General features: G+C 41.9%; 2 protein-coding genes across 2 annotated transcripts in view; one reads left to right on the top strand and one right to left on the bottom strand.

The window, feature by feature from the left end:
• The window catches only part of ak3 (adenylate kinase 3), a 465,380-nt gene that overhangs the window by 426,006 nt on the left and 16,638 nt on the right, over window positions 1-22,736 (bottom strand). The window lies entirely within an intron of this gene.
• Window positions 4,254-22,620, top strand: cdc37l1 (cell division cycle 37-like 1). Its single transcript, XM_079524183.1, has 9 exons — window positions 4,254-4,592; window positions 5,767-6,063; window positions 9,594-9,687; window positions 11,273-11,388; window positions 12,198-12,320; window positions 13,901-14,080; window positions 15,130-15,201; window positions 17,945-22,510; window positions 22,578-22,620. The coding sequence occupies exons 1-8, from the start codon at window positions 4,485-4,487 to the stop codon at window positions 18,059-18,061; spliced, it is 1,107 nt and encodes a 368-aa protein (XP_079380309.1). The 5' UTR covers window positions 4,254-4,484; the 3' UTR covers window positions 18,062-22,510; window positions 22,578-22,620.

Here is a 22,736-nt window from a genome sequence, read left to right as displayed (position 1 = left end):
CATAGCTTAGTTTTCATTTAGTTTTCATTTAGTTTCCATTTAGTTTTCACCAGTGAAAAAAGGTAGTCGACGAACATTGGCCAGGAAGAGGTCCATTTGCCCTATTTGTTTTACACTGCCCCGCAAAAAAGAAATATATATATATAGCGAGACTTGCAGATCTACGGGCTCATTTTACAACGTTAACTTCTATACCTGCTATTCTCTAGCCTCGCAGTGGCGGTGTTATTAGTAAGCCAGGCTAGCTATTCTTGCCAAGAGTTTTTGAGTGGTGCAAACCACTCCAACAACTGGCTTTGTTAGTACCCGTGTGTGCGTGTTTGTGTACCTGTCCCTCAAAAGAATGAGCATGGTTACTATGGTCACTGACATTACGTCAGACCACAGCTGATCAGGCTATATAAGACCTTGCACCACTCAGTTCACACGAGTGTGATTTTTTATTTTATTCTGCCTAAAATAACATGTCCATGTTTGTTCTCCCTTGCCTTGAAAGTGCGTTTTATAAAAATTGAACCAGCGGTTTTGTCGGACTAAAGCCTGTCGGACTGTTAGTACGTCTAAACAAACGTATGCACCCCTTTCTGGGTGTAGTTTTTGGGTTGAGTGCATTTCCTTCCTTCCACCAGTCTTCTTCAGAACCAGCAGACTGGTTTCTGGGCCGCACAGAACCAGTTTAGACAGTTTGTCAACCAGTTTGTCAGAGGTCTGGCGTCGGTGCATTTCCATCACCTCTTGCCGTGGAAACCAGTTCTCCTCCTCAAACTGCACCACACCTTTCTTCAGGAATGTCCCCACTTTATTGCAGCAGGTAGAGGCCGCAGTTGCTGCTGTTTTCCTGTAGGGGGAGCCTGCAGTTACACTGCTCCTCATGGTGCCTGCATGTCCATTGTCCATGTGCATTCTACATGCATGTACTCGCAGTTTGCGAGTACATGCAAGTAGTTCTAAATTGCAGTATTTACTTAAGTAAAACAATTGAGTACTTTTTTCCCCACCACTGCAGTTTGCACACGTTTTCATGGCACGACCATTTGAATGAATCCATGACCAGAATGCGAGTTCACTGTAAGTCTCTCCTTCTTCCACCCCAGCATGGCACACTCAGGGGTGTGGTGACAAGACTGTTGTCCTCTGGGTCTCAGACAGATGACCTCTTGTGAGGCGACAGGTGAGGTCTCTTTCGCCTCCTGCTCTTCATGGGGGCGTCGACGGGACGCACAGGAGCTCGTTTCCTCCAGCTGATTTTTGACCAGCCTTGGAAAACACATTACAGTATATATGGCCAATATGGCCACTGAGCTGACCCAGGATCAGCCTGGAGAACTTATAAACTCCATCACTGAGGAGGAGGAGGAGGAACGGGAGAAACATCATCCTGGACCCTCCTAAAGCTGCAGCAAGCCTGGACCCTTCTAGAACCTTCTGGAGCTTCTGATGTCTTCACACCACATTCTATGTCCTCGTCCTCACTGGACAGGACTGGACAACGGGTTCATATCAGTGGGAGCAGGAGGTTTCCCCAGTCTGGAGAACACAGAGGCTTTGTCTCTCAGAGTCCTCCTAGCTGGCAGCGAGGGACAGACCTCCACTGCCCGTCTTCCTGGGAACCAGGTAGGTGCAGACAGAGGACAGGAGGAGGAGGAGGAGGAGGAGGGAGTGGATGATGGAAGGAAGACCACCTGAAGGGGTCTCTGGTTTCTCTGTGTGTGTCCTCTGGTTTCTCTATGCGTGTCCTCTGGTTTCTCTGTGTGTGTGTCCTCTGGTTTCTCTCAGTCTGTCAGACGTACTTCCTGGCAGTCGCGTGATGTAATCAAAAAAGTCAACCAAAGAACAAGATTCCTTTACAGTTTACACAGTTGTACAGGCTTACAGCATGGGTGCCCACACTTTATGGACTTGAGAGCTACTTTCAAAATGACCAGCTCAACGTGATCTATACAGTACCTACCAAAAAGATTATGATCGCATTGCTGAATATAGTTTCAAAGTCACGCGTGTGTGAAGTGAGGGGGGGCGCTCTTATCGTACATCATTCCGTGCTCAGCCATTCAAATCATCACATTCCGTGCTACGGATACAGTCACAGACACACAAAGCTGTGCATAGGATGGGCTAGTGCCCCTCAAAAATGCACCTGAGGGGTCTTTGGAGATGGAATAGCGGCGACGGCGTTACATATTCTTGTATATAACTTTGTAATGTTACTGATGTTTGTGTGCAACACTCTTGAAAACAAATAATTGCTTTGATAATTGCATTTTTGATGTCAATCAATCAAGTTGACTTAATTCAAGTGGCAGATGCCAAAAATATGTTTTTTTTTATATTAAATTTAAATTATACATTTTTAGGGCATGTCATGTGGTCTGCACAGCCTTTTTTGGGCACCCCTGGTGTACAGGATCTCCTCTCTGGTCAACAAAAATACTTTGAAGACCCTTGCAGGAGCCCTCATACAAGGTTTCTTATGCATGCACCTCATGGTACTGACCTGAAAGGCCAGGGCGGGAACCCCTTTTGGTGTTTTAAGCATTATGTTATACTTTAGCTATTGAAAAATAGCAGATCTACAAGCTCATAGCGCGGCACCAAGTGCCGCGCTACGAGCTTGTAGGTCTGCTATTTATGAAAAGTCGTGAAAATGTGGCGCAAATCTTTAAATAGTATATATTCTTTCAGAGCGAGCATTTTTAGTCTTTGCTTCTGGAGGGTCCCTGGAACTACATATTTTTAGATGAGGGTTGGCGGCCAATTACATATAGGTTTTGGGGTCCTTGACATGAAAAACTTTGGGAACCACTGACATAGAAACATAGGTTTTTCGGAAAACCGTCAGCATTTAGAAGACATTTGTACAATCGTCCTCAGGTCTAAATGGGTTAAAACTAGGCTCAAGACATCCCAAAACAAACTGGTCAGGGTATAGGCCTATAATACTTTGCCTTACTCCCAGAACTCGCCTCATTATCCCTGCCCATTTTGATAGGCTGGAATGGCTTAGGGTTGACGACATGAGTACAGTACAGCAACTTGCAATGGGCCTGGTCTACACGATTCGCTACACAGCCTACACCAAGATATACCCATGTTTGTACCTGTCAAAATACTTCCTTAATGTCAGCGAAGTCCACAATCACAACACCATGAGGGAGTTCAACAAACCACGTTCAAACCAGATTCAGCTCAAACAAGGGGTTAAAAAATGAATTTCGCTTTTGATTATTTTTATTTTTTACTTTGCATAGATGTGTATATTTGTCTTTAAATGTCTTGATGAATTGAAAATGGAAAACCCTGATGTAAACAAGTCTTATATGGTGCTTTTTTATGGTTTTATCCCGCAGTTTTTGTATGAAACTGTACCTTCCTTGAATTGTGCCCCCAATGTCTCCATTCTGCAAACTGTTAATAAAATGTAAAAAAAATAATAATCAATCATTCAGTCAATCAGGTTGGTGGTGGTGGACTTCAAAATAAAATGCACATGTACGCGCGAGTGCGTATGTGCGTGCGTGCGTGTGTCTTATTTCAAAAGCGACCGAACGTATACAACTCTTATTTTGAAGGGAAACTAACTCAACGTCTGGCCAGCTTGTTGCTCATGAGTGAACACTTGACACATCAGGAAGCAGCATCCCATCCCATTCATAATATATAATATGATCCCATTCCCAAGTAAAGCCAACTTAAACCAAGTCAAACTGCATTCGTTCATTGCAATTCAGGAAATGTCTTTAAATAGGCATCATCGCACATTCACACATACAAAGTGCTTGTAAATATATTAATGCCTTTTATGAAAATTTAGAAAAATATAAATGGAAATCTCGCCACAGTACTGTTTGTGTGTGGGTGTTTGATTGCTAATGTCTGGATAGTCACGACACGCCTCCACATTAGCATAATGAGGGACGAAATCGATCAAATAAATAGAGAAATAAAAATAAACAGGAAAATTAATAATTAGTGAACGTAATACACAGGGAAATTAATTAAAAAATGTATCCGAAAACAAATGGCCTACAATTAAAGCACAATGAAGAAAATAAATGAATACAAAATAATATTTTTTTCCAAATTATAACTTTTATTTCTTTAATTAATTTGGCATTTTAAAAAAAAATGTATTATGTAGTCGTGTGGCAATTTAGTTAACAAATACCACGTGGTTTGTTTTTTGTCAAGTCAGACCTACCGTGTCCAATAAGAAGACCCTGTAGTGGTACAGACAGTAGTGTTAGATTAAAGATTACAGTTCCAGACCATTTTTACTAGTCGTGCGTCCGTCTGTCTCCCACTCCGTTTAGTTCACTGTCTGCACCGCCGACTAGGCACTTCAAACTACAAGCATAACCGTGGCAGTCAGCTCGTTGATCGACGTGTTTAGTAGTAGTTATTCAGCTGGCTAGTTAGTTCGACCCGACCACAGACAGACAGACACAGAACAGAGCTAGCTGGCTAGTTAGTTAGCAGCAGCAGCGATGGAGTGGCTCGGGAATCATGGAGCCTCGGTGTTCCCCGATGGAGAGCCTCCTCCTCGCGGCGGGCACAGTGACCCTGCTGCATCGGCTAGCTCTCCCCACCAGCAGGTAGCTATAAGCGACCAACAATGAGCACATATATGTTTTGTTACCTGTGATGTAATTTAAAATGTGTCAGTTAAGGCTGTTGCATAATGGCTGGGATCAGTGAGGGAGGGCATGTCAAGTTGGGTAGTTGAACTGTACAGTGTGTTAGCTTCGCTAGTACTGTATCCATGGTGCCTGATTTCAATTAGCAAGCTAATTTTATTTTTGTCCTAATAATCAGCAGTTCCTTAACGTCGTTGCCATATGTATTGCACCGCAGCCACTTTTCTCGATAACGTTTTAGTCCCGATCGATCCGACGACCCATCTAAACGAATTCGTGTCGTGAGCCATAAGTGTGTGTGTGTGTGTGTGTGTGTGTGTGTGTGTGCAGGCTGCTCTGATTGATTGATTTAAGTATTTATTAACAGTTTTGCAGAATTACAGTACATTTCAAGCACAACTCAATACAAAACTGTTAACTGTGGACGACACCATAAAGCATTTATTACACTTGTTTACAATAGGGTACACCATGTTCAGTTCATCATAATGAAGTATCACTATTTCATTGTCAGGCTACTTTTTCATGCAATGAATGAACATATCACTATATGTAATCTTAAGGCCAAATTCGCCACTCAATTTAATACAGGGCTGGCTATCATCATCACAATGATGAGAACTATAAGTCCACCCATGAAACTAAAACCCAATCTTTTGTGTATGAAGACAGCCATGGTAACTACATATTCCATTCCCCAAGGTCCTTGGTATTGTCAGCCACTTGACAGCTGTGTGTGGACTCGTTGGTTGGAAACGGCATTAGTGTCTTTGGATAGTAGGTGGTGCTGAATTCAATACATGTTTTTATCTTTAGCATAACATCCAAGCCTGTGCCAAAAAAGGGTTGGTGGTGGGTCTTGGGAAGCTACAGGGCTGTTCTGGAAGATGACTCGGAATTATTTGACGATTAATTTGTACTATCTAGAATACATGTATCTGCATTTGTCATAGCGCCTTCATCGAAAGCACTTATAAATAATGTATGTTACATTCACACATTCACCCACCGGTCCGGTGGTGGAGGGAGGCAACTAAGCAAGGTATTACTACCACCCTTTAGACGTGTTGGTTTGTTCTACCCTCTCTTACTTCATCCCCCTCGTCTTCTCCTTTCTTCCGTGCCACTGCAGATGACGTCTGCCCTCGGTGACAGTGTCATGGCCTCCCTATGCCAGAGCCAGCAGCGCTGTGTGAAGGAGTCCATCGTGTCTAACTGGAGGCTGGCCGAGGCCCAGGACCAGCTGTGCTCGCTGGGGGTCCACAGCTCAGAGTCCCTGGAGCAGGAGCGGGCACGGACCATGATCTGCCCCACCGAACTCTCGTACACGGAGGAAGAGTGGCGCCGCAAAGAGAGCATGCTGGGAGGTCCTAGCCCCAGCCACAGCCCTGTGCTTGGAGCTGTAGGAAGTTGGGATGTCTTTGATAAGGTAAATGGCTTTCATTTGTGTCGTCTGATGATAAGCTGCAGATAAAGCTGTAGAAAGTACTTATTTCTTGAGATTTCTTGAATTCTTCAAAGAGCATAAAATACCAAGAACCAAGTTGCTATGGCAACCTTTTTCTCGATAGGATGCCCCAATTACTTTAATATTGTGGGCGACTGTGGCTCAAGAGGTAGAGCAGGTCGTCCAATTATCCATGGGTTGGCGGTTCGAATCCCGGCTCCTCCTGTCTACATGTCGAAGTGTCCTTGGGCAAGACACTGAACCCCAAATTGCTCCCGATGTGCTGGTTGGTGCCTTGCATGGCTTCCGCCGCAATCGGTGTATGAATGTGTGTGTGAATGGGTGAATGTAATGCACAATCTATGTAAAGCGCCTTAAAGGCGCTATATAAATGCACCATTTACCATTTAATAGAGTAAAAGCTAAAATGTCTATATTTTGTAATATATATATATATATATATATATATATATATATATATATATATATATATATATATATATATATATATACACACACACACAGTGGATTGGCTTCCAATTAGCCCTTCACTAAATCCCACCCCAAAAAGCGATTGTCCAATGCCAATCCAAATAGTTTAGCAACTGTTGCTATGCAGGTCAGCTTTTGCCACCTCATAGCTGTCAGTGTTATTTTGTATGACTGTGTTGTTGAACATACAGCATACATGGCTTAACGTTGGGAAAGTTACACGACTGACCCACCCAGGTGATGGCAATAATACTAATGACCGTTAGTATTAGTAGTAGTCTTACTGACGTGCAACATGAAAACCCCTGCCGGGCGGTCGTTAAAAGTTGATTTCTCCCTCTGTCATTTCCTCATATTTCTAGTTTATTTAAATAATGTCATGCACCATTTGCCCAGTGCATAGCCTACTGCAGGCCTGGTTGACTAGATTTAGAAGACATTTAGAAGAAGGTTTTGCTTCTGAAATGATCCATTATTTATGTGGAGAAATCCCATCATTTAAAATGCATCTCAATGGGTGAGAAGGACAGCTTGACCTGTCTCTTCGCTGCTAACGTTTTGGCTGTATATACTGCATATATTTTTAATTGCCTCAGTTAAGAGTCTTGTTATAAGTACGGGATTATTATTATTATAGGATCATTAGCCTGATATATCATCTGCCTTACTGTCGGTCTATAGACTCTATACCAACTCTAAGTGGTAAATGGTGCTCTTATCCAAATCGCTTTACATAGATTGTGCATTACAATCATCCATTCACTCACACACACACACACACACACACACACACACACACACACACATTCATACACAAATGGAGGTGGAGGAAACCATGCAAGGCACCAACCTGCACCTCGGGTGCAAATAGGGTTTCAGTCAGAGCCCTAGATCTTGCGCCACCCCTTACCCCTAATCCCTGAGAGCTCTGGAAGCTACTCAACAACCAACTAGGCTGTAGTCAGAAACTGAAAACCAGGTTTTCAAACATAAACATTAAAGCGAACAACACTCTCATCACTGACAAGCTTGATGTGGCCAACTACTTGAACATCTTCTTTACAAACATAGCAACAACGCTGGTTAACAATCTGCCCTCCCACTCTGGGCTCTTTGGTGTAGAGCACATTAAAACCTTCTACAGAAACCTAGGTGTTTTGTAAAGACGATTTTAAACTAGTTATGGTAACAACTGATGAGGTACTTAAGAAACTGAGTGCCCTCCAACCCCACAAGGCCACTGGCCATGACAATATTCCCTCCAAATTTCTCAGAGACTCAGCCATCTCTATAGCTCCAATCATCACCCACATAGTAAACCTCTCCATCAAACAGGGACAGGTCCCCCTAGATTTCAAACTGGCCAAAGTAACCCCCCTGCACAAGAAAGGGAGTAAATTAGACCCCGGCAACTACCGCCCTATTTCTATTCTAAGCTCCATCTCGAAAGTGATGGAAAAAATTGTCTATGAACAGGTCGAAAAGTATCTTGCCACTAATAAATTATTGTACGAGTTCCAATCTGGCTTCAGAACATCCCACTCCACTGACACATGCCTTCTCTATTTGAGCGACCACATCAAACAAGAGGTGGACGCTGGCAAATACTGCGGCATGGTCATGCTGGACCTCCAAAAGGCTTTTGACACCGTGAACCACTCCATACTGGTTAACAAGCTAAAAGCAATTGGTTTCGATAGCACATCAGTGAGCTGGTAACAAACTATCTTTACACCTGGGAAAAACTGAATCCATTCTCTTTGGATCTAATAGTAATCTCAGCAAGGCAAATGGCTTCTTGGTTAGAGTGGGTGACAATGTTATCACACGTAAAGATGAAATTACCTACCTAGGTTCCATCCTGGAGGCTAATCTTTCCGGTGATAAAATGGCCACCAACGTAATCAAAAAAGTCAACCAAAGAACAAGATTCCTTTACAGGATCTCCTCACTGGTCGACAAAAACACCTTGAAGACCTTAACAGGAGCCCTTGTACAAGGCTTCTTTGACTATGCATGCACCTCCTGGTACCACAGCACCTCAAAGGCCCTTAAAACTAGGCTCCAGACCTCCCAAAACAAACTGGTCAGGCTCCTACTTGGCCTCACCCCCCGAACCCACCTCACCCCTGCCCACTTTGACAGACTGGCATGGCTTAGGGTCGGCGACAGAGTACAGCATCTTGCAATGGGTCTGGTCCACAAGATTCGATACTCCACCAAGATACCCATGTACCTGTGTAGATACTTCCTTAATGTTTACGAAGTCCACACCCACAACACCAGAGGGAGTGCAACGAACCATGTTCAACCCAGATTCGGCACAAACAAGGGACTAAATTATTTTCGCTCCTATGCCACCACAATGTGGAACGCCCTACCAACAGTCATTAAGACATGCGAATCCCTTGACTCCTTCAAAACCGCTCTCAAAGGGCACCTACGGATGGCTGCAATTCGAAACTGGCCCCCGTAAAATCTGAATCCCCCCACCGCCCCCCCCCCCCTTTTCCCCTCACTGTATATGTTTCTTTTCCCTTTTTACCTCCATTATGATGAATTCCTGTACTGTTCTTTGTCTATATAGAAGTGTCTATTTGTACGTCTCTAAATGTTTTGATGAATTGAACATGGTGGACCCTGTTGTAAACAAGTGTAATGCTTAATTGGGTCGTCCACTCACAGTTAACAGCCTTTGTATTGAGTTTGTGCTTGAAATGTACTGTAATTCTGCAAACTGTTAATACAATTTTCAATCAATCAATCAATCCCTAAACTTATTTGCAATTTTTTCACCGGTGGTGAGCTGACCACCGGAGCTGAAATAACGTTGAGCGGTGGTGAGTAAAAACAGAGAGAAGGGCTGGGGCGGTGGCGGTGGTTTGCTCTTCACCGCGGCTCATGTTGTAGTTCGGTGGTCACCTAACCACTGAAAATCCAGACTATGTATGAGCCTTAACTCTAACTCTATATCTGTTAACCTTCACCATCAGTGATTGTTTGTTGTCCCTCTTTTCCAGAGCATCATTAATGCCCAAAATAAACCTGAAGAAATAGTTCAGGACAGAAGCAAGACATTTGCACAGAAGTATGAGCAAGAACTCAGGCATTTTGGTGAGTGGTCAATGCCTTTGCCATTGAAGATTTAAGTACTTACTGGGATTTCAGTGGGTTTTCATTATGAATCAAACTCTAAATACTTATGCCCCCAAAGGTTTATAAAGACATTTTAAATTATATTTGGAGTTTACATTTTTCTGTACTTGTATCAACCTGAAGTATAACTAGTCTAGTCTTTTGTAGCCAGACTTTCAGAGATCTCTACTTACTTATAAGTCTGGTGACGTTGTTCTTTTTTTTATCTGGGGCTACATGAAGGTGGTAACAATTCTGAGATTTTAAACAAAACCTGCATTGCAGAACCAATGTGAAGCACAGAGGATGGTCCTTCCTAGTGTATTTGGCAAAGACGGTTCATTCATGACAAAAAAACAAAACATGTATGCAGCTCAACATCAATGTATACGTTCCGACAGAAACTGCTACACAGGATCCCCCACTAGTTAACCTTGAATTTGGGCCTTAAGATGGCAATTAATGTGTTATTTGAGCAGAAGTTTACAACTGATTCTAATTCTGAGTACAGTAGCAAGTTATTACGCCTTATATCACCTTTATGTCAACGACATAGTTGAGAGTTGTCTGTTCAGTATGTGGACTGTGGGACACAAAGTAGGTTTATACCTGGTTACCCAAAGTAACTCGCTACTCTGAATATAAGACTTACGTTTTTTTTTTCAATGGAAATATCCTAAAAATCAGGGTCATATTATAATCGGAGACTAGACTATCTGACATTCAATGTTCTTTTTCCACAAATGAGTCTTGAAAAATGGGGTTCGTCTTAAAATCAGAGTCGTCTTCTATTCGGCACAATACGGTAGTATGCTATAGAGCGTCGTAGTCGCAGAAAGAAGAAAATAAAGGCAGGATAAAACACTTTTTTTTTTTTTTGTTCTTCTTATAAATGATTTGATCGGCCCAAAACATTGTGTTTATTGTCATGATTTGTCACGATCCGAGTTGGCTTTGTCCGCGGCGTAAACGTCTTTAAATTATTACTTTTTGAAAAGCCTATGGGGAAAATGAACGGGGAATCATTTCCTGGGCCAGTCGTCGTTCTGTGTATATAATACACTATACACTGACACCACGGCGCGTAAACAGCGCCTCAAACTGTGACTCCGCCCACAACCGGGGGAAGTTGTGATTTGCGCTCGTTCACTGCAATGCAATTTGCGGCATTTTCAATTAAAACAATATTGAGCAGAGTAGCGATTATCAAACGTATTTGCAATGCCATACGTTGAAAGATATGTTGCCCGTGGACAAGGCACGCTACCTCCGCAAGTTAGATAGCATCGGCATAGATGTTTGTCCGTATGTGATTAAGGATTGGACCAAGTTGCATTGGCAGCCATAGAAAATTCTTACCCCAGGCTAAAACCGGATGTGACGTTTTTGGGCGTTCCTGTCTAGCGTGGTGTCAGTGTATCCTAGAGCTTTTTCAGATTAGCATCAAAGATTTGATTGTTTATGAAGGTTTTTTTTATTTCTTAGGTACCAGCCCCAGGGCCGAGTCCTCAGACATCTTTTTAAAACGGCTGATTTGAAATCACTTGCTTTATGCATTTGGCAGGCATGTTGAGGAGATGGGATGACAGTCAGCGGTTTCTGTCAGACCAGCCGGAGCTCATTTGTGAGGAAACGGCAAACTACTTGATCCTATGGTGCTTCAGACTACAGCAAGAAGAGGTAAGGAACACTGTTCTTTCTTTCCTTCCTGTTTTCTCTTGCCTGCATAACGATCCGTCTCAATTTCTCTTTTCTCTCTCTCCCTACTAGTCTTCATGTGGTTGATGGTTAATGCATTTCTATTGTGCATTTTATTCAATTGGGCAAACTTGTAAAAAAAAACAACGTTTGAGCTGACCACCATACTCTACAGACAAAAACAAAATAAAACGTTAATTTGATAATACAACTTTTAAGCTCTGCTCAACCCTAATGTTCCCATTTTCCTGGTACTTGTAATAATTTGCTTTGCTTGGAAATATTGGCCCTCTGGAGTGAGTGTGGAACTATAGTGGCCCTCTGGAGTGAGTGTGTAAATATAGTGGCCCCTCTGGAGTGAGTGTGGAACTATAGTGGCCCTCTGGAGTGAGTGTGGAACTATAGTGGCCCTCTGGAGTGAGTGTGTAACTATAGTGGCCCTCTGGAGTGAGTGTGGAACTATAGTGGCCCCTCTGGAGTGAGTGTGGAACTATAGTGGCCCTCTGGAGTGAGTGTGGAAATATAGTGGCCCTCTGGAGTGAGTGTGGAACTATAGTGGCCCTCTGGAGTGAGTGTGGAAATATAGTGGCCCCTCTGGAGTGAGTGTGGAACTATAGTGGCCCTCTGGAGTGAGTGTGGAAATATAGTGGCCCCTCTGGAGTGAGTGTGGAACTATAGTGGCCCTCTGGAGTGAGTGTGGAACTATAGTGGCGCTCTCCTTCGTCAAAGTTGCACACCCCCATTCTAGAGCACGTCGTCAACACCAGTCGTCTGTGTTTGGTCTCCTACAGAAGGAGGCCCTAATGGAGCAGGTGGCTCATCAAGCGGTCGTCATGCAGTTCATCCTGGAGATGGCCACCAACTCAGAGCAGGACCCTAGATGTTGCTTCAGAGAGTTCTTCCACAAAGCCAAAGTAGGTGTATTCCTGTACGAGTGTACGTTGTGGAATAGACATTCCAAAGATATGGAATTTTGTCAAAAAAATAAATAAATAAGTGTTTTTATTTGGTCCCTAACTAGTCTCGCGTAGCCAGACAACTATTCCACAATCTCTGAATGCTATATAGAGTCTCACTCTAGAACTACACCTCCCGAAATCCGAGTAAGGAAGCTGCTATTTCCGTTCACGAAAATATATTTTAAAATATCTTTACATTTTATTTTGTTATTTCCTTTTCTGCTAAGCAACAAGCTATATATGCTTAGATTTATATTAGGATAATTTGCACGACTGTAAAGACGAAACGGAAGTGGGGAGGAGGCTCCACGCTTTATATTTTACTCATAATAGCTTTTCCATTGCTCCAGACTGTATGACGGAAGCATTTGGAAATTGCGAGAGGCAACAGTCTGGCAACGTGAGACTAGTCCCTAACAAAAACGACATTTTCATGAATGGAAATGACACAGATGGCTTTCAAGGACATGGTTACATGGCTATCAATGCTATAATGTAGCATTCGGAAATTGTGGAATAGTTGTCTGGCTTGAGAGACTACTTTTGCACAGCCCTTTTGATTGTTGTTTGACAAAATAGTACGTGTTATCAAGAAAAGGTATACAGCCAAGACTCGACTCGACTCTATGCTTTAGTCCAAAATGTGGATGGTGAACCATAATGGTTCAATATTAGCCCATTCTGGGCGGGAACCCCTTTTGTTTTTTTAAAGCATTATGTTATACTTTAGCTATTGAAAAATAGCAGATCTACAAGCTCATAGCGCGGCACCGAGTGCCACGCTATGAACTTGTAGGTCTGCTATTTTTGAAAAATCGTGAAAATGTGACAAAAAGAAAATCAACCAGGTGCTCGATGGAGATGCAAAAACATAATGTAAAGTAGGGGCTGGTGCTTCAAGGATCAGTGGGACTGGAATACTAAAGAAAAGCCGGTGATCCAAGCACTAAAAATGAAGAGGGTGGGATAAAAATAAATGTACTTTATTTAGAAAAGTTAAAATAAGCCAACATGTTTTGACTCTAACATAGTCGTCATCAGGGCAAGTATGGACTTGCCCTGATAAAGTACATTTATTTTTAATTATCCACCCTCATTTTTTTACCTTTTTTGAGTGCTCGGATCGCCGCCTTTTCTTTAACCCATTTTGACCTGGGAACGATTCTACAAATGCCTTCTAAATCCTGACAGTTTTCTGAAAAACCCTATGTCTGTGGTTCTCAAACGATTTAATGTCAAGGACCCCTAGAATTATATGTAATTGGCCGCCGACCCCCATCTGAAAATATGTTGTTCCAGGGACCCCCCAGAAGCAAAGATTTGAGCTAAAAACGTTCGCTCTGAAAGAATATATTCAAACATTTGGGCCACATTTTCACGATTTTTCACCGAGTGCCGCGCTACGAGCTTGTAGGTCTGCTATTTTTCAATAGCTAAAGCATAACATAATGCTTAAAACACCAAAAGGGGTTCACGCCCAAAATGGGTTAATGTTCTAATTTTGTTCATTTTTCACCTTTTTGTATATAAAACAGGCAGGACAAGAGGGCTATTTAGACGTCTTCCATTCGGAGCTCGAGGCCTTCAAACGCAGAGTGAAAGACTACACGGTCAAATCTAAAGGGGGCGCAGCACCTAAAGACCCAGCGCATCAAAGTGCAAACGCACCCTGCAGCAGGCTTGATCCCAAAGAAGTGCTGGAAACGTTACCCCCAGTAAGTATTATTTTGAATGGTTTACATTTAAGTTTTGAGTCACATTTTAGTCACCTGGAATGTTTTAGTGTTGGTCTAGTTTTAGTCAACTAAATCTACAGTTGAGTTAGTCGACTAAAATTTATTTTGGCGGGCCATGATTAGTTTTAGTTTCCATCAGTGAAAAAAGGTAGTCAACGAACATTTTCCGTCTTAGTTTTAGTCGACGAAATCAACACTGCTCACTCATATTGCAATGTGTTTGTCTCTTTCTAATGACTCACAAGCTACACACACACACGCGCGCACACTCACAAGAACACACACCAGTGCGCATACGATGGAGTAAGCAGCCCTTCTTGTCTCGTTTATCATATTGAAAATAAGAAAGCATTGATGGAAGGACAAGAGGAGTGCTCGGTCATCCCGGCCGTTTCACTCGTATGGATATGAAGAATCAACTGACTGAGAGAAAATGTTAATGTTACTGCTGCTGAATTAGTTACATTTTCGCTAGAATCAAGACTGTATCAAATATGACTGACTGTCGCAAACGATACGGAGACACCTCCCTGACAATAACAGCTTGTTTATTTTTGGACCACAATGCTTATATGAGACGATTTGAAGATGACCCCCATGTTATTCTCCATAGAGAAATGACTTCCGTGAACCAGGGGATGAGCGAGTGACGTCAGGACTTCGGCGCTCTATTATACTGTAATTTGAGAAGACACAATTACATTTTGAGAGCATATGCGACTAAAATGGTCGCGATCTTCAGCCCTGTTAGTAATTGACCTTGGACCACCAAATTCACCAACCAATTCAGATTCAGATTCAGTTGGAGATGATTGTTATGATTTGACGAGGCAATGTAGACTTTATAGGGCGATAACTACAGTAACATACAGGAGACACACATATTATTTTTACTGTACATGCCGAGTACAGTAGTACATCCCGTGGATGCAGAGGACGTTGTTTTATTGCGTCCCTTAACTATAAACTGCGTTTTGGGATGCAAAATGCACCCTATTTTAATCTCTGAAATGATGTCTTAATTGTAGGAGCTGAAGGCGGGCTTCCAGTTGCAAGATATGCAGATCTTACAGAATGTGCTGAGCAGCATGAATCCACAGGTACTGATGAATAATCACATACTAACGCATACCACCTGACAAATGTTCAGTGTAGGAAGATAAAGTAGTGCCATATTTATTTACCTACGTATAATAATGCCTGTAATAAAGTTACTGATTGAAAGAAATATATATTGTTTGCAAACACAAAAGGCACCACTTGGTGGCAGCAGAGTGGTCTTGGTCAATGACTTTGTCATCATTAGAATAACAGAAAATGCTATAGTTGTTACAATCCGCTACTTACTTGGCTTCTAAATTATATTGTTCTATTAAGGATGGATGAAAAGTTGAAAACGGTTATCAGATAACCTACAAGGTGCTGTGAAGTTAAATGAATCAGAATGACGACAAACTAAAAACAATTATGTCTATAAAATATTTTACACTGCTACCTTCACTAAGGCGTTCTCAAAAGAACCATGAACGGCCAAAGCCTAGTAGGATTCAAAATAAAAAAATATATTACACAAAACTTTGAAGGCAGAAGCATAACTCAATTCCTTTACTTATATGCTTGGGACAATTCATCACATTGCTGCTATATTGGGATCTAGGTGTAGATGTAAATTACTTTACATTTGATAAAAGATGGAACATGAACAACAACTTTTGCTGCAGGCTGTGTTTTTTTTCCATACTAAACAGTCCAGAGTCTGTGTAGAGAGGTTTAGTATGAAAGCCTTTTGTAAGAATGCAACAATTAAGCTGCCCCCTCTGATGGCCTCAAGGTCTGACAACTTGCCAAACAGCTAGACGGAGAAATCCATGCCGTCTTCTCTCCTACGGCAAAAAGACATTTAGCCACGAATCTCAGAAGCAGTTGAATTAAGCAATATTAGTAATATTGCAATTATACAGTACTTTATACAGTTACCCTTAAAACTAAGAAAATCGCTGAAAAAAACATATATTGTTTTAATGACAGATGTAGTCACTACGACCACAAATGTCCCAAGAAACTAGCTAGCCTAGCCACCGAGTTTGCTGCGCTCTGGGAGAACAGAGCAGCTGAATTATGTTTTGATTAGGTGTGGAGTGGTGCTCGTAATCAGATTGCTTCCTTCGAAACGACCTGTTGTATAATTACTCACTGAAGCTGAAGCTTAGAACTACTGGGCCTATTACCAGAAGTTCTTTATGTTTTTTGTAAATTCATCCATAGTTTGTTCGGCAACAATAAAACAAAATGACATCATGCAAAGTTTGACTTTTGTAATTCAGAACGTTCTCTGTAATCCGTGTGGTTGATCATTCCCTGTATCATATATGATTTGATCACAAGTCAATCAAAGGATATGGCTTAGAAATGTGAGTGTTGATTTTGACCTCTCCACTGGTACTACGGGTGACAGTGGCTCAGGCCTCATTCACACCTACACAACAAATGTTTGGTCCGTGTGTGATGCCTGATTGCTTTTTGATTGCTGCTCCAATTCATTTTCAATGGGAGTCACATGGTTTGACCAAACATTTTTGTTTGATGAGGGGGGAGCAATCAGCAATCAGCGATCAAACACAAATGTTTGATCAAACCATGTGACTCTCATTGGAAAAGCATTGTGGTGGCCCAAAAAAATGACCAAACATTGCTTGATTGGTGTTTGGTACGTGTGAATGAGGCCTCAGGGGGTAGAGTGGTCGGTAGAGCAGCTGGAATTTACACTGAACTCTGCTGCAATGTCAAGTACAATACATACATACTCAATTGTGACACTTTCAGTATTTTATATAGCCTATTTTTGTGATGCAAAGTATTGTACGTTTTGGGGTTGGGGGGCATTCAAACTTGATGTCAAGGTTGTGCTTCGTTGTTAAATCTTGTGTACAGGTATAGTACATAAGTCGAGACTATACGTTATTTTTGTCCGGCTTCCTTCAGACAATGCAGCAGCATTAGGTACTAATAATAACAATAATGAAAAGAAAGCGAGAGTGCAAAAAAAAAAGAGCATCCAGAATCTACCGCTTACCTGAATCCTTGTGAATGCACAACAAGCAATTCAATACATCGCTGCTCTAAGGCCCCATTTACACTGGCAGACAAATCTAGCCTGAATCAGATCTGTGCCACATCAAGATTTAAATCCGATTGGTTTAAATGGTCACATGACTCATTTAGACAAATCAGATTCCAATCTGGATGTGGCTCAGATCTGATTCAGGCTGGATTTGGCTGCCAGTGTAAATGGGGCCTAATTCTGGAGCAAGAGAAGAGCAGGTCGATCCCCATTGATATATTCAATCAGTAAGCTTATTACTCGACCATCTCTCGCTCTCTGTACTTTTGCAATGTTTAACCCATTTTGGACCGGGGAACCCCTTTTGGTGGTTTAAAGCATTATGTTATACTTTAGCTATTGAAAAATAGCAGATCTACAAGCTCGTAGCGCGGCACCGAGTGCCGCGCTACGAGCGTGTAGGTCTGCTATTTTTTTAACTCAAATATTTGCTTCTGCATGGGGGATCCCTGGAACAACATATTTTCAGATGGGGGGGTCGGCGGCCAATTACATATAATTTCTGGGGTCCTTGACATGAAAAAGGTTGAGCACCACTGACATAGAAACATAGGTTTTTCAAGAAAACTGTCATGATTTAGAAGACATTTGTAGAATCGTCCTCGGGTCTAAATGGGTTAAAAAGAAAAAGTTATCTTGTTTTATAACTGAAATAATTGTATATTTTCATACGGAATGACTGGGAAGTGTTCGCCTTCTTGACCTGTCTCTCCCACTACCAGGTGGCCGAGTACCACGCAAAGCGCTTTTTAGAAGCTGGACTGTGGACAAACACTGGGCGGTGGACAAAAGACGACGGCACAGAAACAGATGACATGCGCATGATGGAGACCTCCTAGCGATTGTGTGTGTGTGTGGGGGGGGGTCTCCCCTACTTCTTTCCCTCCTCCCCATCAATTCTACTGACCTGTCAGACCTTCCCACTTGACCTCCAAGAACGACCCCAAGTCAAATGCGCCCTCTTTACACACAGTGTGCAAATGCGAGTCAGCCATTTTACACAGCTGGTCAAGCTCGGAGTTCTGTGTACAGGGCAGGGATGAATATGAATGGAAGCATGATCAACCTTTAGACAACACTTGTTTCAATGCACAGGGAAACAGGTGGGAATCTTAATTCATGGAATTATGTTAAAGAAGTGGTAAAACTACCGGTAGATGCTGTTAACTTGGTCATCTCTTCTGAAATACTGACAATGGTAGAAGCTTGCCTCCAAATAGTACCAGTATTGGTTTTTTTTTTTTTTTCAAAATCGGGTCACCATCTGTTGCCTATAATAATTGTGTTTTATTTAAATTGTGTTTTTTTAATAATGTCTATTTGTCTGCAGGGGACATGGAGCTATTTCTTTAAAATACCAGAGCACACTTATGAGGCATCCAGTGCACAAACTGCACAGTTAAAGTATACATGTGGCTTGTTTTCAAAGTTTATATGTAACCAGTGTTCCTACAGTGGCAAGTTTACCTCGACTATAACTGATCACACAATCAAATGCTAAACTAGACAACATGAATACTTGAATCATGCTGATCATGATATGAATATGAAAAATGGCAAGTGTGTAGGTTAATGTTTAATCCAATAAGTAACAGGCCTAAGGGTTTGCGATGGCATATTTGGACACAATATAATGTGACGCTTGCCGTGTGGCATCAGGCCTTGGGCCTAGCTAGCGCCAAAGTGGGTTTCATTGTTTAACTATTATCATCGTAAGCTTTTACCCCTTTCTTTTAGCTGTTCCAAAACATGACGATGTTTTGCTGCCTTTTCAGCTTTACTAGTTTATATGAATTAAATTATGTGCTGCTCAACAGCTGCCAGCCAGCAACCCGTTAACTTGGTTTCTTGCATGTTAGTCATCGATGTATTCATTGATGCTGTGAATTAATCAACCCTTCATACTGTACTTCAATGACCGGGGTCCCTCAGGGGTCTATACTTCCTCCCCCCTCCCCCTCTACTGTGTGTGGCTGTGAGTGACAGATATCGAGTAGATAGAAGATATGTTTTGTTACTCATTTGAGTGAATATGAGTAAGAAGTAACAATGGCCTTTAAAAAAAAAAGCCATTTTGTGTAGTGGTCTTTCTATGTATGTTTTCTGAATAGTATTTGAGGAAGTTGAAATGGAATGCTTGGATTAATGCAAGGTTAATGATAGCAATAGTATGTTTATTATTATTATTTTTGGGCTGGTTAAGTCCACGTTTCAGTAGCAGAGTCATTTGAAAGCGTCTATGGATAATTTGTTCACTAGGAGGGTGCGTAAGGATTTTTGTGTCTTAAGTTGAGAAATTCAGAGATCGTACGAACCTGACTTGGCAGAAGTATGTTAATTTAAATTCTTCCGAAAATAATGACTTGGTATTGTCTGGAGACAAGCTTTTAGCACAGTAAAGGACTATTCATACTCCAAGTTTTAGGTGATAAGGTGACCACTGAAACGGTGGTTAGTAAAAACAGATGTGTTTGGGTGAGCGGTGAGTCGCTTACCACTGCGGCTCAGTGACGTCAGGTAGTTTTAGTAAAAACAGAGAGATGTGTTTGGGTGAGCAGTGAGTCGCTTACCACCGCGGCTCAGTGATGTCATGTTGTAGTTCTATTAAAAACAGAGAGATGTGTTTGGGTGAGCGGTGAGTCTCTTACCACCGCGGCTCAGTGACGTCATGTTGTAGTTTTAGTAAAAACGGAGAGATGTTTGGGTGAGCGGTGAATCTCTTACCACCGCGGCTCAGTGACGTCATGTTGTAGTTCTATTAAAAACAGAGAGATGTGTTTGGGTGAGCGGTGAGTCTCTTACCACCGCGGCTCAGTGACGTCATGTTGTAGTTTTAGTAAAAACGGAGAGATGTTTGGGTGAGCGGTGAATCTCTTACCACCGCGGCTCAGTGACGTCATGTTGTAGTTTTAGTAAAAACGGAGAGATGTGTTTGGGTGAGCGGTGAGTCTCTTACCACCGCGGCTCAGTGACGTCATGTTGTAGTTTTAGTAAAAACAGAGATGTTTGGGTGAGTCTCTTACCACCGCGGCTCAGTGACGTCATGATGTAGTTTTAGTAAAAACAGAGATGTGTTTGGGTGAGCGGTGAGTCTCTTACCACCGCGGCTCAGTGACGTCATGATGTAGTTTTAGTAAAAACAGAGATGTGTTTGGGTGAGCGGTGAGTCGCTTATCACCGGCGCGGCGTGACGTCATGTAGTTTTCGGTGGTCACTCACTGGTCACTGTCGCTTAAAACTGGAATATGAATAGGCCTTAAGAACTAAGATGACATGACGTAGAACTCAAACCCTCTTACTTCTGGTATTAAATGCATCACTGGCATATTTATGCTGTATGTACTGTATGTAGCCCAGTTAAATTTAGATGAAGGCAAAATCATTACTTATAAATGACATGGGGAGACTAATTTAAAGCTGGGTAGGATGTGGACACTATAGCTGCCTGGGGCTCAATGTATAGGCAGCAATTCGATTGTAGATGTTCAATGTTTCCTGTGCCCTGCCATGTTGTCGGTAAAGTTAAAGTAGTAATATATCAAAATTTGATTGATTTGCATTCAGACAGCCAGCAATGGGTTTTAAGTACGCTCCCAAAAATGTTTTGTGTCTGTGACACCTCGAGGGGCCGCAGTTTGCATTCAAAGATTTTCCTAGAAGCTTTTGTCATTGGTCCAAAACCATTTGATTTTAGCACAGTATAGAGCAATACATTAAAGCATGAAAATATTAAAGGGGAAAGTGCCAGGAGGAGGCAAGAAGCCTTTCTGCCGGCAAATCGGCTAACGAATCGGGACGTGGCCAGTCGAATTCGTGTATTGTTCCTCATCTTTGAAGGCAGCCTGCTGCCCCTAAGAGGTTTCAGAGAGACTACATTTTGTTTTGGGGAGAAAAACAAAAAACATTAAATTGATATTATTAGTTATTACTTATGGCGACCTTGAGCACAGTTGATATAGTATTTAATTTGCACCAGTTTTCTTTCTTTTTAAGTTTTTTTTGTAATGCTTTATTGGAGAGCGTGGAGAGACGGGACACAAATGGCATAGAGAGGGGAGACATGCAAGACCTGGGTGTTGGATTCTAGAGTTGCCCCGATACCATTTTTTTCAGACTTGAGTACAAGTACTTAATTTTTAGTACTCGCCGATAACGAGTACCGATACGAGTACTTTATTTTACCCCCTTTTTCTTGTCAGTTGTCGTTTATATGCTTGTAGATCGGCTGTTTTTTGGCGATTTTCTGCAGTGTTGGGTCAGACTCGCTCCCGTTGCATTCGTTCAGCCTAGTGTCAATTGGATGTTTTGGTACTCGGGTCAAAGTTCGGTTCCGAGTACCGAGTACTCGAGGGTGGTATCGGCCCCAGTAACCGATACCGGTATCGGGGAAAAACTCTTGGATTCGCACTCGTGTCCTTGTGATTGACAAGGAGCCTATCGGTGTGGTCAGTGCATTAACTGACCCTCAGGCAAACCTCTAAATTGCACCTGGTTACCTTGACTTTTGCTCCTGGAATTTTCAAAGATTTACTTTGTGCGGATAAGCTTTTTTTGTCCTTCTCTTTTACATGCAGTAAAAGGTTGGTCGGAGAGAGAGATCTGTAATACGATTAGAACCACAATGTATTTGTACATGTGCTCTGTCTGTGTAACGGTGGCTATAGCCCTAAATTATGTGTTTGGATGGATGTAATCCTTGATTATTCTGCAATTTACACTTACAAATAGGAAATACAAACTACCCATATGGGGGTGGGGGGGGGGCTGAGCTCTTTACACATTTTATTTTTGTATGCAGTGATATAAAGTTCTCTGCGTCTGAATGTGTCTAGCACTTTATATTTGTCAAAAAACACATACCATGTTTAAACAGAAGTTGAGGTGGGATTTCTGAAGCACTTGACTTTATATAATTAGTTGGTTTCTTATGTCATTGTTAACGTTTTGTTTCGTTTTTAGTCAGTCCAAAGTGAATAGACATGAAAAAGGCCATTCTGTCCCCCCTCCCCGTCCCCCCCTTGTTGTGTTCTTTTTGTACTATGTCCTTTCCTGACTTCAGTCACAGTGGTCAAGGGAGTTCTTGTTAGATTTATCCAGTGGTGGAAAAAGTACTCGATTGTTTTACTCGAGTAAAAGTACCAATACTGCAATTTAGAACTACTTCGTTACAAGTAAAAGTATGGAATTGAAAATGTACTTGAGTAAAAGTACAAAAATATGGGCATCAAAATGTACTTAAAGTACTAAAAGTAAAAGTACTCATATTGCAGAATGTCCCATTCAAATGTGTACAAAATCTATTGAAAATAGCAGATCTACAAGCTCACAATGCGTCTCGTTGCGACGCATTGTGAGCTTGTAGATCTGCTATTTCAAATGGCCGAAATGTATAGGGTTGAAGTGGTTAATGTATGTTTTCTAATCAAAATGAAACTCGCCAAAGCATCTAGTAACTAAAGTTTTCAAATGATTGTAGGGAAGTAAAAGTACACATTTTGGCTCTGAGGTGTAGTG

The sequence above is a fragment of the Electrona antarctica genome, assembly GCF_951216825.1.
Source record: "Electrona antarctica genome assembly, chromosome: 16".
Classification (NCBI taxonomy): Eukaryota; Metazoa; Chordata; class Actinopteri; order Myctophiformes; family Myctophidae; genus Electrona; species Electrona antarctica.
This window is presented reverse-complemented; position numbering and strand designations above follow the sequence as displayed.

Excerpts from the sequence above, each read along its gene's own strand:
- cdc37l1 (XM_079524183.1), top strand. The coding sequence starts at position 4,485 with ATGGAGTGGCTCGGGAATCATGGAGCCTCGGTGTTCCCCGATGGAGAG. Across the intron at positions 4,593-5,766 it reads CTAGCTCTCCCCACCAGCAG|ATGACGTCTGCCCTCGGTGA; the intron begins GTAGCTATAAGC and ends GTGCCACTGCAG. Across the intron at positions 11,389-12,197 it reads TCAGACTACAGCAAGAAGAG|AAGGAGGCCCTAATGGAGCA; the intron begins GTAAGGAACACT and ends GGTCTCCTACAG.